Source organism: Sinohyriopsis cumingii, chromosome 6, assembly GCF_028554795.1.
Source record: "Sinohyriopsis cumingii isolate HCF-2022 chromosome 6, ASM2855479v2, whole genome shotgun sequence".
NCBI lineage: Eukaryota > Metazoa > Mollusca > Bivalvia > Unionida > Unionidae > Sinohyriopsis > Sinohyriopsis cumingii.
In genome coordinates this window covers 55,700,033-55,715,756 of record NC_142966.1, presented here as the reverse complement: position 1 = coordinate 55,715,756, position 15,724 = coordinate 55,700,033, and the positions used below count along the sequence as shown (strand labels likewise).

General features: G+C 34.8%; 1 protein-coding gene across 2 annotated transcripts in view; it reads right to left on the bottom strand.

The window, feature by feature from the left end:
* Positions 1-14,619, bottom strand: part of LOC149796972 (dnaJ homolog l(2)tid, mitochondrial-like) — a 69,772-nt gene extending 55,153 nt beyond the window's left edge. The window contains exons 1-5 of one of the 2 annotated variants that reach the window (XM_089961659.1): positions 14,187-14,619; positions 11,452-11,609; positions 5,968-6,051; positions 2,313-2,415; positions 559-695 (exon numbers count right to left, since the gene is read on the bottom strand). In XM_089961659.1, coding sequence (XP_089817785.1) covers positions 559-695; positions 2,313-2,415; positions 5,968-6,051; positions 11,452-11,609; positions 14,187-14,358 — 654 coding nt within the window. In that variant the 5' untranslated portion in view covers positions 14,359-14,619. The remainder of the gene's footprint in view (positions 1-558; positions 696-2,312; positions 2,416-5,967; positions 6,052-11,451; positions 11,610-14,186) is intronic. The other variant, XM_089961658.1, reaches the window with a different exon arrangement.
* Between the last annotated feature and the right edge of the window lie 1,105 nt (positions 14,620-15,724).

Below are 15,724 nucleotides of genomic sequence, written 5' to 3'. Positions count from 1 at the left end.
TGTATCATGTGAAGAGGAGCTTGATACAGAATATGCTAATATTTGTGATGAAAACTAGAGAAATCCATGCTGTCATTCCATTAGAACTAAATTTTACATCCATTTGGTAGAACTGGTAAATTGTTAGAAACGGATGAAACTGAAGTCAAACAATGTCCATCTGAAACTTTGCAACAATGATATTTTCTGGTCAAGTCATCAGCCAAAAACCATTGCCATCTTGATTTAAGATGAGAATCATTTTCATTTAGGATTAACTAGATAAAATAAGACATTTTTCTGTGAAATCCCTGCTTTAACATGATTATCCATTTAGAAGTGGTAAAACAATAAAGAAGATTTGAAGATGGCATGTAGCATCATTCTGGATATGGGTTTAGCACCAGTTTGATTTATAACCAACTAGATATCATAACCAGTCTTGTAATGAAAACCAATGCTGATATGATTTTGACTTATCATGAATAATGCTGATGACAGTGACTGCCTCATAATGCTAAAGTGGGATCAGAGGAAAATGATTTAAGCATACAATTTACATGTGTGTATCATTCTTACACTTGAAGCGGGAGCAAAACCAAATTTGGATTCTTCAAAGTCATTCACATCTGTAAATCCAGACATTCGGAAAGCATCTCCAAAAATGTTGCGGAACAACTCCTCTGGATCGACATTGCTTCTGAAATTCTCAAAGCCTGGAAAGAATAAGAAAGAATTGTTTTTCTCATCAACATTTTTATAAAATTATACAGAAGCCTTTCCAATTGCAATTTCATCTTCAAAAGTGTGACAAATTTGATAAATTCTCAATGAATCTGTGTCAAATTTACTTCTTAACTGAAATTCATTTTTAGATGCAAAAAATTAGGTAAAAACAAAAGAATGTAAATCTAATTATATACTGTGGTTGCTTCCCTGCCAAATGAAGATATGCTTTGACTTTTAAATTACCATTACCCTGCCTGAGGATCAAAGCAAGGGTGCATGAACGTGAAAGTGCTGTACTTACCGATTCTACAATCCAAGAATTATAGCCACCCCTAGTAGTATTGTGAACTTACAGCCATACAGAAATACTTTAACCAAAAACTTCACCATCAATTCCATAAGACCTTGTCAAAAGTATGGGGCTGCACAGATACAAAGGGCAGAACATCCTGATTCTACAATCCAAATATAACAACTATCCCTGTAATGGTTTGGGAATTATGTCCCTGCAGAATAAACATTAATCAAAAACTAACAAAGTCTTTCAAAATACCTTGACCTTACATGGGAGGTGAGGAAAGTGGCAATGCATTAATCTTAAAGATAAATGCTCATTAAATTTCATTCCCTGCATAGACAGACATTGTTACACGGGCTTGGGACCTATGACAATAAAGAAAGACTTTCAACAAAAAGTTAATACAATACCCTTGACCTTGCCTGAGATGCATGTATATGGAAGATCAGAGGTTTCTGCTTTAGCAGTCAAGTTCTATCCCTTAATGTATATGGGACTTGCAACAAACAGAAAAATCTAACTAAAACCTTAAACAACACTGATGATTATGACAATGCCCCTGGAATGAGAAATATCTATGACTAGCCAATGCTACAGCAGGTAAGACAAAAATACCAAAACCAGACTGAAAAGTTTCCATTAAAAATTAGACACCTTTAGAGCATACAATTTTTGGTATCATTCCTCCAAAAGAGTCCTGCAACCCTTGACTCAGCCACCATTTGATCAAGTAAACTGTGCTATCAAGACAAGTTCTGTTTGTTCTACGAGTGTTTGATATGACCCTACTTGATCACTCTGAGAATTCTTAAACAGGTTTATATGACTGAACACACCTCAGTCACTAAACCATTTGCCACACTCTAAAAGGCCTAATTAACTATGTGGTTGTTGTGGGTTTAATGCCATTTTACAGCACATGATATATGGAACCCAATATATCTGGTGGAGGAAGACTCCAGGAAAACACAGGGAAGAACCATCTACCCATGGGAAGCTACGGGAAAGCTTTCTCACTTACCCACATTGGCCAAACCTTAGTCTCAGACGGAAGTAAAATGTCAGTGATCTATACAGTTGAGTGCCTTAGACCAGTTGGCCACCCAGGGACCCCATAATTAATGTCCTGATGATTAAGACTCAGTCTGATATCACATATTTGTGGTGTCAGTGTTAAATCTTGAATTTTTTTCTTTTTCTTGAAATACCCCATAAATTTTAAACAATGCAATTAGTAATAAACCAGTGTATAAATTACCCAATTTATTAAATTCTTATCTGAAACTCTGTTCCAAATATAACATACCTCCAAATCCACCTTGTCCACCAGGGAATCCCTGAGCACCTGGTCTTGCTCCTGACATTCCAAAAGTATCATAGTCACGCCTCTTCTGGGCATCGCCCAAAACCTATAAAGTGAAAGATTAAAATCTACATATCACTGATAATAACATTCTACACAAAGTTTTGCTTGTTAATTAAACAGACCATCAATTAATTTACAGACCTATCACTTTTCTGCCATACTTCAAGCTGACCTGCCAACACTGAAAGACCTTTTCAGTAAAACAGTAAATATTTTGACATATGTAAATCCACTTATCAGTAAGGTTTAGAAATAAATCATGTGCTCTTATAATGCCTACCTTTAGAGAGGTATGAGTGTAATTATTATTAATATAAGCAGCAACAAAAGTATAATCTATGTATAAATATTGTAATATATGTATTACAATGATGTAATTACAGAAAACTGTATGAAAAATGTACATTTTTTTTTGCTACTATCTGGATATGCAGCTTGGTAAACTTCATGTCACAAATGGACAAAATCCATGTAGGATTAGTACCAGAATACAAACAAAACATACTGACAAATTATTTATATACAGCATTCACGTTACCTAGTCTACATGTTTAACTTTCGCTGTATGATCATAAAGTCAAGTGTATAAATTCTGCAATGTATTCAATCTAAGTGCTGTATCACATCACTCTCATATTCTTCTTGATAAATCTCAAAAGAACTACTGATTTGTCTTTTTCTGATCTGACATGTTTTAAATTTTAAAAAGATACCTCTCCTCTAAATCATTTCAGCTGTATAACATCCATGAGTCACATTAATAATGTCTGTTTCACATCAGGTGCCATTTTTTAAAGTCTGTTTCACTTAACATCAGGTGCCATTTTTTAAAGTCTGTTTCACTTAACATAAGGTGCCATTTTTTTAAAAGTCGGTTTCACTTAACATCAGGTGCCATTTTTTAAAGCATAGCCTGATCCACTACTGAACCTGTGTTTTCTTCAAAATGTGCACATACAGGTGCTAAAATAAGGAAAGTACATATAGGTCTACAACAGACAAATACGCTCTTGTTCTATTCTCATGCAGCAGTCTTCTCGCTTTAAGAATATTCTTCAATTTATATGTTGTGTGGGATTAAAGAGACAATGATAAAAATGACAAATGCAACTTTTTATTGCTGAAAGGGATATCTATATACGGATGAGCATAAAACACAATTAACTAAGGAAAAAAAAGGTGTAATGGTTGGTATGTGCATTTTCTGGTACTGTCAACACTGAAAACAACTTAGAAATGTTGTCTGATGCATGAAGGCACCATTATATTCCAGTAAAAATTTAGGGTCAATTTTGCCCTTAATGATCTTCATTACAGTTTCTCAAACTAGTTTATGAAACCCCATAAAGGAAGCGACTCTTTGCCAGATCTATCAGCTAGACATAGTTTTTATAGGATTTAAGTTTCAAGGTACAGGTTAGCATTTCAATACTCAAATCGATACAACATTATGTCCAATAAATGCAACTGTCACCTTTTCCTGCATTTTTACCAAATATGGCCAAGTATCCAAATATTCTATTTTATAGTTTCGTGTTGATAGTTTGGTCATGTTAAAAGGCTGATTGTCCACTTTCACTTTTTGTTTTCGTTTGCCAGAAGACATTTCCAGACAAGCCAATATCTGGATTTAACCACAATGATCATATTTTCCTTTAGTTATTGTTCTGCATGTCTGTTAATTCAGAGCTATTTCAATAAGCCAATAGGAAACTCCTTAAGCATAAAGGTAGGCAGGTCTATGATTGTACTGCAACCACGGGGCAACAATTCCAACACTGACCACTTGTACATATCAATGCAATGAAAGCTATCTCAAAATTATATTCTTTCTATATAAATTGGGGGGGGGGGGGGCCCGAGTGGCCGAGTGGTCTAAAGCGCTCTCCGTTACAGATCACTGCCATCTCACCGCTGCCTGCGGCGGTTCGAGTCTCAGATTCAGCCAATGTGGGTAAGTGAGAAAGCTTGCCAGTAGCTTCTCGTGGGTTGGTGGTTCTTTCTGAGGTTTTCCCGGGTTCTTCCTCCACCATTAATACTGGCCGCCATATATAGCCTATCCTGTGCTGAAATAGGGCGTTAAACCCCACAACAACAACAATATAAATTTGGGTTATTTATCTTAAAGTTTACCATCGCAAGAACCAATTTTAGTTATAATAAAACTTTATTACAAGAGAGTAACTCACTTATAATTCAGAATTCTCTCCTGAGGAGCTCAACATGAAAAAACAACTACTTTGAATACAAGGTCTAATGCAATCCCTAGTATGTCATAACAGTTGATTTATGGAGGCAGGGATAGTGGTGGCTCAGAGGTTAGCATGCCAAACTCATGACCAAAAGGGTGCAGATTTTAAATTTACCACTGGTTCAGCCTGGGCTGATTACAGATGTGTGTCTTTACCCAAGCCACTTTGTCTTGGCACCAAAAAACCTACTAGTACTGTTCAGCCATAAAATGAAGGACCAAATCACGGATATAATAAAGCATGATAAGAATGTGATAAAAATTATGATAATAATGTACACTGGCATATGCAAGGGAAACAAGCTTTTCTGCAGTTAACTCATGAATTTATAATTTACATATCATATAATGATATGTGCCACACAACTATCTTTAATAATTTAAATGCATGAAGATTAGTTGAGCACTAGAACTAGAATCTCATGCTAACAACTTTTACACCAGGATCTTGCTTGAATTTACTTTTGTCCAAAGTCTTGCCTTTTACAATTATCTGTTGATAGCCAGATATTCAGAATTTAAATAGAGAATCAAATTGGCAATAAGTTCATCAAAATGATGTGCTCGTAAGCTATCTGGTGTCCAACTCTACATTAGAAAGATACAGTGTCAGGTGTTCAACTTTACATCAGCAGATAACCAGACACTCCATCAGCTATCTGATGTTCAACTGCATTACCAGAAAAATAACACAATCTCAAAAGAATTTCGCTATAAGGATAGAGACCATTCCAATTCTTTTAAAGTATTTAGAGATAGCATTTACTGCTTCCTTTTAAAGTATTATGAGATAATGTTAATACTTACTTTTAAAGTATTAAGACATGGTATTAATGCGAAGTTTTCAAACATTAATAAATTGTGTTTACTTCAAAGCATTAAGACACAGTATTACCGTTTACTTTATAAGAAGGACAATATGGTATTACTGCTTACTTTCCAATCATTAGGACACAGTATTACCGTTTACTTTTAAAGAATTAGGATATGGTATTACTGCTTACTTTCCAAACATTAGGACACAGTATTACCATTTACTTTTAAAGAATTAGGATATGGTATTACTGCTTACTTTCCAAACATTAGGACACAGTATTACCATTTACTTTTAAAGAATTAGGATATGGTATTACTGCTTACTTTCCAAACATTAGGACACAGTATTACCATTTACTTTTAAAGAATTAGGATATGGTATTACTGCTTACTTTCCAAACATTAGGACACAGTATTACCATTTACTTTTAAAGAATTAGGATATGGTATTACTGCTTACTTTCCAATCATTAAGACACAGTATTACCGTTAATTTTAAAAAAATTACAATATTTTATTACTGCTTACTTCATATGCCTCTGACACCTCTTGAAACTTCTTGGCAGCATTTGGGTCATCCTTGCATACGTCTGGATGATACTGTTTGGCAAGCTATAAATAGATTTTTTTTAACTGCTGTAATACAACAAGGCAAAATAACAGATTTAAAATTTAAGAACAGAATGTAACCAGAGTTTTATCCATTATTACACAGCTCGCCTCTACTTCTACTTGATTTCAGCTGTCACTATAAACATCTTCATGCAGAAAAAAAATCTAAAGTGATCTTGTTTCCTTTTCTAGCCAATGATTATTTAGCAAATGATTAACCTAAGATCAGAATTTATAATCATTTTAAAATTTAGAATTTTAATTTTTAATTGGTATTACTGTCAGCATTGCCCTGACATATTACGAAACCATCTACTTATCAACCAATCCAACAACTTACCAGTCAACATGTATATTGCTCTGACTGGGCATAGAACACATGAAACAATAAAAGAACATTTTGGTTGTATCATATCAAAGCAAGAGGTAAGATAATAAGTTTATCAAGACAGAGATGAATGTTATTTCCCTTTATAACTGCCATTTTTAAAATCTGCTTGACAAGCTATTACTAACTGTCCAGATTCTACCTGGTGAAAGTTATAGGTTCTGAGTAATCTTGGAGTGACAGCCAGAAGTGGTAATGCATCAGTAATTACCTCGATTAACCATTTCTTTTGAGACCTCACATGAAAAGCAAGCAGTATACAGTCCACACATCAAATTCCCATACTGTTAACCTGCTGAGAGTAGCGTATCACGAGATACATGCACGGTCATGGATATGGAAGATTTACCACTGACTAAACTTAAGTTCCTACTTACAACTGCATTAGACATTAATAGCATTCTGAGTAGGCTATGATGTATAAAGCTTAAATATTAATGTATCAAAATGAGTATGAACATAAATACATAACTCACATCAGTAAAGCATAAAATATAGTTCACAATGACCTTCCATTTGAAGAGTGTTGTAGTAAGTAAGAGAGGCATGTCATTATCAAATTTCATGATAAACATAAATAGTATTCAATAAATTTCTTAACACAATATTTCAACCTAGTAAATGAAGCATGAAATATAGGTCACAGATACCTCTTTTTGCAAAAAGAATGTAATTCTTTTGTTAAAAATATGTGGTAGTAACAGAGATGGATATCATCATCAATTGCATGATTCTAGGATGAACAGTGTCTGAGAAATGGACATGACACAAAAGTTGACCAAAGTCAGTGAAGCATAAAATACTGACTAATGACCTACTACTGAAAAAAGCTGTGCTCATCAAGATACATCCACAAGTTTAATTATTGTAGATGGGACAGTATGTACACAACATGCCTAAATCTTATGCATATAGTCACATAGTCATAAGCTAAATGCAAAACCATGACCAAACCAGTAAAATGTGAAATATAGGTCATAGTGAAGTGACCTTTAAAGGTATGTGGTTCTAACAGTGATGCATATAATTCTCATTTAATGATCCTACTATGATGAACCAAACTTGAGAAATAAACTTAAACCACAAGCTTTAACCTAAGTCAGTGAATCTGGAAATAAAGGTCACAGTGACCCACTTTTGTGACGAAGGTGTAATATTAATCAACATGTATCTCATAACTAATTTTCATGATTCCAGTTATAACAGTATTTATACAGTGTGTAAAAAAATCTGATCAAAAATGTCAACATACATGTATTCATGTAGGCATAATTACTCATTTCAAATTAAATATTAATTGTTCTAAAACTAAACACTAATACAGTTTAACCAAAGTTTATTAAATCCTAATTGTTGAACGTTCTGCAACTTAACCCTTTACCCAGAGCTGCGAACCCTTCAGACTCACAATTAGTGAAAAGAGGGATACAAATTAGTGAATTTTGAACACAAAGAGTGACAAATTATACCATGACACTAACTTCATAGTATGAAAATGCCAAAATAAAACACATAATTTACACTCAGGGACATAGAGAGCAAATATGGGCCTCTCTGAGTTCTTGTTCAAACAAAAACTCTCTTGTATAAAATTAAAAAAGTGCTGTTCGGCCCGGGACGCCTTGTTGGCCCTGTTTACGCTGATTACATGTGCAAATTTACTGATTTGTCATATGATGCTGTGGCAGACTTTAACTTCCTCAACTGGGCAATTTGTTTTCAAAATAATTCAGCTTCTTGCCTGCTGTTTAATCTTGGCAACTAAAGGTTTTTCAAATTTTCAGCACCTAAGCAGGCACTAAAGTGAGTCTTATTTTTCTGAACAAAAGGAAATACTATTTCACTGTCACTGTTAATGATCTCCGAGGGAGAAAGGCAGATTATATTCAACAAGAAAACTCACAATGTTTCAGCACTGGTAGCTTGCAGAACTTGAGTAGGTGGATTAACATACTCCAGAGCTGAAATCTGCTGTGGCTGCTGTTAATTTTCCCAACATCTATATGCTTTTTGCTAGCAGTGTGCTTTTTCTCATCGTTCTACCACATGCCCACATATATATTATTATATAGATTACATATGACAGGTAAATTGTAAGCAATGATAGGAGCCCCAGTGTACATTCCCAATTCTAAAATTCGCAGTACACTACTGTGCAAAAAGCATAATGTATATCGATATTTAATGGCTGAATGCAAGGCCAATTTTTCGTGTACTAAAATCTATACTTCACTTTTTGTGAATACATATCTTTTCCCTTGGAGGTGAAAATATTTTAACTGTAGTGTAGCTTAATTATAAAACAAGAAAAAAACATCTAACAGTTAATAACTAGTGGTGTTGGCTCATGCGTGGCAAAATATGAACTCAAGCAAATTACGATATTTGCTCATCTTTCAATATCTCAAACATTCCTACATTCGAAAAAGCTGTCTTCATTTAGTGTTAGTTTTAAAACAATTACAGTTGCTATGTGTGTATGTACATATGTCCGAGTTTGGATGAATAGAATTACAAATACCGATGATTTTGTGACGTAGATATCCAAAGAACAAGAAGATTTCGAGTTTGGATGATTAGAATTACAAATACAGATGATTTTGTGTAGCAGATAGTCAAAAAACATGCAGATTTTGAGTTCCAGAAATGTCAGCTATGGTTGGCCACACTGCTTCATTAGCTTGATGATAAGCAAGTTCTTTCAAGAGTTTAAAGCACATAAAAAATTCTTCCATGGTTATAATTATGCAACTAAAAGATCAAGTTTTACTTTTAAATCTTCCCACTGATATTAGATGTGTATTAAAAATGTAAAATCATTAAAACTGTTGTTGAACTTAATACGTACTTCACTGCTAAAAATTAAACAGGGAGGCCTATGAAATAGAGCCAAATATGTATCAGGTGTTCTATTTATAGTACACTGCACTATGACTTTGGTACATGTATGTCAGCTACCTATACAGCAACCGACTCCATAAAAAAAAATTCCAGATGAAAATTACTGCTTGCTATGAAATTTTACAATGGTGGCCAGGTATTAAACAAGGTCAAGAAAAGAGGATATCAGGTCTATTCATAACAAATAATGGTAGTACAATTTTTTCCAAACATGCACAGCTTTCAATGTGACATAGCTGAGCACGACATTAAATCCAGTCTGTACTAGATGACACCTTTAAGCTGACCTGAAAAATGTATTGTAACATTGCTTTTGTCATATGCATTTCTTGGGGCATGTACAGTATATAATAACCATCCAAGGATAATGGATGTATGAGGATCATAATAAATCAAATAATCACCATCTAAAGGTATGCATAAACAAAGTCTAAAATATTATACACATTACTGAAATAGCACTGAATGCACACATGACCTGTAGGATTTGTACATCAATGCAAAACCGCTACAATAATATATCAGTAAGGTACATGTACAATGTCCGTTCTTTCAGCCCCATACCATGGAGGACAGTGCTATAAAATACTACAAACTGTTGCATAGAACCAAGGAATGAAGAATGGTCACCATTCAGTATGTATGTATGGGATAATGCTATGCTGTGGAAATTAAGTGATGTAAGGTCAAGGTTGTCTACTGACATGAAAATATGAAAAAGCAGTCAAGCAAATAATATCTAATACAGGAAGTTATTACAAATATGTAAAAAGATAATAAAACCATAAATTTACATTTCTATCAATGGACTGTTGTAACAAAGCTAGAAAGTGAATGGTTACATTAAAAAGTTGCTCTTTCTAAAAAATAAATACTCCAATATAATGCATAATGCCCTGTTTGTTCTTGACTTTGTTGATTTGGTTGAAAAGAAGGGTTTAGTTCATTCGTTTATCGACTTTAAAGCTTCAATTTTCCATCTTTACATAGCTGCAGTAACTTTCTATTGGCAACAATGAGATTAGGACAAGCATTATGGGGAGAAGACACTTTTCTCTCTGAATCACACAGGTAATCATATCATATGAATGGGCACCTAAATTGCCTATAAAGTTTCAACTTTGTTGTCTTCTGCTAGAAAAGTGAAAACAGCTCAGCACTGTGATTCTTCACATAGGGTACAAGTTTTGAGATGCTCCACTGATATAGCCAGACAGTTCCACAGCACAGCTCTCATGTACATACTAGAGGGGATGTTTCAAACTATAGTTTAGAAAATATTCTCTTTTACAGCAGAGTTTTAGAAAGCAAAATAAAATTCTTGTTTAACTGGTGGTTGATTAAAATTTATATACATTTAACATATTTTATCAATTTTATTGTCATTTTAAAGTTTGATTTTATACATCAGATTTTGTGTTATATCAATGCCCTCTGATCAGTACTGTACAGCCTGCAACATAATCCAACTGAACAGTATTGTATTGCCTGCAACAATCCAACTGATCAGTATTGTGCTGCCTGCAATAGAATCCAAACTGATCAGTACTGTATAACCTGCAACAATCCAACTGATCAGTATTGTACTGCCTGCAATAGATTCAAAACTATCTGTACTGTACAGCCTGCAATATGATCAAACTATCTGTACTGTGCAGCTAAAAGAGAAACTGCTCAGTACTATACAGTCTGCTATAGAATCCAAACTGATCAGTACTGTACAGCCTGCAACAGAATCCAAACTGATCAGTACTGTACAGCATGCAATAGAATCAAACAATTTTCTCTCAAATCAACATTGCCCACATACACAAAAGTTTTCCAACTCTCATGTTATTTTACAGCACCAAGAATATATTAATTTTAATAATTGCATTAAAGTCATGATGACTTGTCTCTATTTTTCACCTTCTACACATTATGCAAGGTTGCAGACGATGTCATAGCATGTCCTCTAGATAAAAACATATACTTAGCAATGTAAGTATGTCTTTACAAAACAAGTGAATCTTCTTAACTTAAATTTCTGCAGCTATTAAAAGATTTAGAAGTATTGTAATATTGTACATCACATGCATACACAAAGTCAATATAAGTATTAAAAAGAAAACCTTATAGTAGGCCTTTTTAATATCCTTAGCATCAGCACTCTTTGAAATTCCAAGCACTTCATAGTAGTCCTTTTTTCTGTCTGGCCTACCAGCGGTGTGTAATGTCTGGGCACTCAGTAGTACTTGTGACAAATGCGAAGGAGCAAGAAATGCAACACCTGCAAGATAAAACCAGAGCTGTCAGAAACAACTAATCTCACCTGCACACACTATTAGTGTTTACTTATCGATTCTAAAACCTGCAAGAAAAAAACAGAATTGTCAGACACAATTTCATCTGTATACAATTTAGTATATTTTATCAATTTTAAATGAGTTTCTAATTTTTGCATCAGAATTCATGTCATACAGGAAAAACCCCATCGGCTACAAAAATGAAATCTATTTGTTTAAAAAAATCTGGGATTCTCATTGAAAATCTTTAATTTGAATCAACCCATTGCTCCTGCTACTTTTTTGTGTAATATAATTTTTATGTTGTAATATTCATTCACCAAAAATCACACTGCTTTGGCAAGCACCTACATTGTTTCTTATGAGTAATTTCTAGTAAATAATTACTGGTACCTGTTATCAGCTGGGTGTGTTATCCATATGATGAAAATCATGTAAAAATTTAGGGAGCAGGATCAGGAGATTTTCTTCCACGAGCTATAAAATAATAAGACTGACAAAAACTTGTCCTAATTACCTATATCAATCCAAGGAAATAAGCTAACTGCCATCATTAGGACCACTAGTGACAATTAGCTTTTGTGGAAGGCGGTGAATCTTGATACCAACCCAAGGTCATATCCATGAAAATGGGGATAATCATACGCATTTCAGTCAGAAATTTCTTATGGGGTGGATGGGGAGGGGGATTAAGGGCACTTCTTACCAAAAGGCCATTTTTTTCTTGTAAGAAGGGACCTTCGTTGGAAGTCATAATGTCATAACGACATATATATACACAGCTCTCCCTCATTAACCTGTGTACAACAAGGTCCAAAAAACATAAGACTGCACTATTAAGCGAAGGCACGAGTTACCGAGGGACCTCCAAAACAACCCACTAGACATCTAGAAACCATGGGGTGGGTGGGAACTGGACTGCTTAATGATGAATCCCAATTTCATACTCACATCAAGAATAATTGTCAATAAAGCACATTTTCTAATTAAGTTTTTCATTATTCTGTAAAAATTACATTTATTTTCAAAACGTCCAGCATCTGAAAGATTGTTAACATTAGTGCTACTGGTTTCAACAATCATCACATGTACACAGAAACTATTGTGTATTATGTCACTGCTTTTCTTTCCTAATTAGTCTATTTCCTGGAGCAGTACATTTCAGTTGACTGGAAAGTGATGAAAGCCAGGAATGTCGAAATCGGGTTAAGTTGAAATATTATTCTTTAACGAAACTAATACAAATATATTATGCCTATTGGAACTGTAAAGCAACGTTTCATTTCGTTTAAGAAACATATCCGCCACATGAACCTACTTAAACATACCTCGACTACCATCATATTGCAACAAATTCAAATGTATGTCAACAGAACTTGAAATTGTGTCCATTTGCTAGTGTCATATTTTCGTTCTGCCTGGATAAAGACAGCACAGTAAGTAATTACACATAAATTAGTGGAAGAATGTCGATATATGCTGCCAAATGTGCGAGATATTCCTGAAACTTTGACTACTCATTCCGATGTCAACGACATCGGAACATGCTATACAAGGCCATTATTTGGACAGTAAGACATAGCACTAAAACAAAACCAACATGTACAATGTCTTACATTGTAGGTCTAATATCAACCCCTCACCCAAAAATCAATATCATGACATTTGATGGGCTGATTTATTGGCCTACCTGCATTGGTGCCTTTGAATTTCTCCACTCAAAACCAGAGTCTGTATATACAATTTTTTACAGCCAAAAATGTCACCCAAACACTCGCCAGATGGTAGATTTTGTTGACAATAAGGAAAAAAATCGCAATTTGTGACACTGGCAAAGCCCAGCACCATTTTAGTTGGCTGGAATGTGATGGAAGCCTGGAATGCCAAATCGGGTTAAATTGAAGTATACTTCTTTAACGAAATTAACAGAAATATATTAATATTGAAGAAAGTGTTTAGATAGCTCATTTCATTCAAGATTCTTATCATCCTTTTAACTGATTTTGGTATTCCCAGCTTCCATTGCATTTCAGTCAAGTGAACAACGGAACACGAAAACATGTCTATTTGCTTGTATGGGAATTTGAATTTAGTAAGAAAAAGGCATCAGAGTAAGTAGAGTCTGACTAAAACATTATAACTTTAATTTACAGAAAAGCAGATATGGGCTGCCATGTGTGAGATATTCCCGAAAATTTGACTTCTTGTTCTCATGCTAAACAACATCAGAACACGCTATTCAGCGCCGCTATTGGGGCAGTAAGACCTATACGCCCAAAACATAAATATCAGTGTCGAGGTCTTAAATTGTAGGACTAACTATACGCAGTAAGACGTCGCACCCAAAAGCAAATATCTGGGGAGACAGCTTATGTTGTAGGACCACCTTTGCCTTTGTGCAAATAATTTACAAACTGGATGGATCGTAACCGGGCCCAATTTGATCTTGGCCCCGGCGTTGGGAAAGTAGGTTTGTAATGCCCTGCATGATAACGTTAGAATTAGCCGGTTGAGGTCAAAACGAAAATAGGTGTCACCTGAGGTGCCCGTGTTGCACTTACGGTTGCTTGTTGCTGCTTTGGATTCATGTAATCTACTCCAGGCTGATATTTGTCTTCTACCCAGTCTGTCCAGTGAGCAGCCAAAGTCTGTCTGTCTTGACACTAAAATCAAACCATGGGTGCGAAGATTTTCTCTCGATAAAGTACAGCATGCTCCCCTGAAGGTCGCCATGATTTTAATATTCCTCAAGGGTAAAGAAGTTAACACAGAATTCCGAAACTTTTTATTACCAGTTGATCAATCACTAATGAGGCATTTGATCAAAATTATGTTAAGTTGCTGTGGGATATATTAGTGCATGAACTCTAACTTTCTATGAAGAAAAAAAAATTAACGTTATAAATTGCCTCTGATTGCATCAATGTCTACACCCAATATCCCTTTCGATATCGAGAACCTTCCGGTACGATTGCAGTGGGATCCGGAGCCGGAGGTACACTGCTCAGTCACATTCTGGAGCCAAATCATGGGCATGCTTCACAAAATGAATGAAAGAAAGAGTAATTAATACCCAGCATATTATTTTTACTTGCAAAATCTATAAGAAGAAATTTACTGATTTAGGATCACCTCCAATACTCTACTGTATACTTTGACCACCTTTCAAACGAGCCGATCCATGAGAATGTAAAATAATAATAATAATAATAATAATAATAATAATTTGCTATATGATCACCCTCTACAAGTATGGACTCTGCCCATCTAAGATAGACTTTTGTGATAATTTATTCCACATGGTTAAACTGACTGACACTGTTGATGACGTCCTTATGCTTATGACGTCATGGACATGGTTTCTTGCTTTTTTAGTATTAAAAAGACCACAATTTGTGCACAAGATAGGCTGTGCATGGCGGCCAAATAAACCCAGGACATCCCGGTAATAACCACCGCAATCTGATTAAAATCAAATTTTCACTGCACTGTCCTTCTTTCATTATCTGATTTTAATCAGATTGGAACCACCTACCCAAGGAAAGCTACTAGCAAGCTTTGTCACATTAACACACTGGTCGAGCACGAGACCCGAACTCACGCAAACAGAGAGGGGAGTTGCTAGTGATCGGTAAAAGCGAACGCTTTAATCCACTCGGCCACCCCGGGCCCCTTGCCGACCTATATATTGTCTTTGTTGTAAACAAAACTTTTTATTATTTTTATGAGGACTTTAAGAAATCGTTATGTATTTCTAAAGTTAGTGTTTATGTATATTTAATTTGTATTGTTTGTTGGCTTTTCTTAATGATTATTTATTATGTACAACTGTATTTTATGCTTGACCTTGTCAAAAATCAAGTTCATGGCTTGCGTGAAAATTGACATTTAATTTGTAAACATAATACATAGCTTTGATTGTGGATGAAATATTCAAATCATTATTAATGGATAACATTTTTAGTCTTGATTCTGATCTTAGAAACTTCTAGGGTGGAAAATTCCATTCAGTTTACAGAGTAATTTTAGAAAATGGTAATTGCGACCAAGGTCAAGTAGAGGGGTATTATATTCCCCCCCCCCCCCCAGATTTATTCAT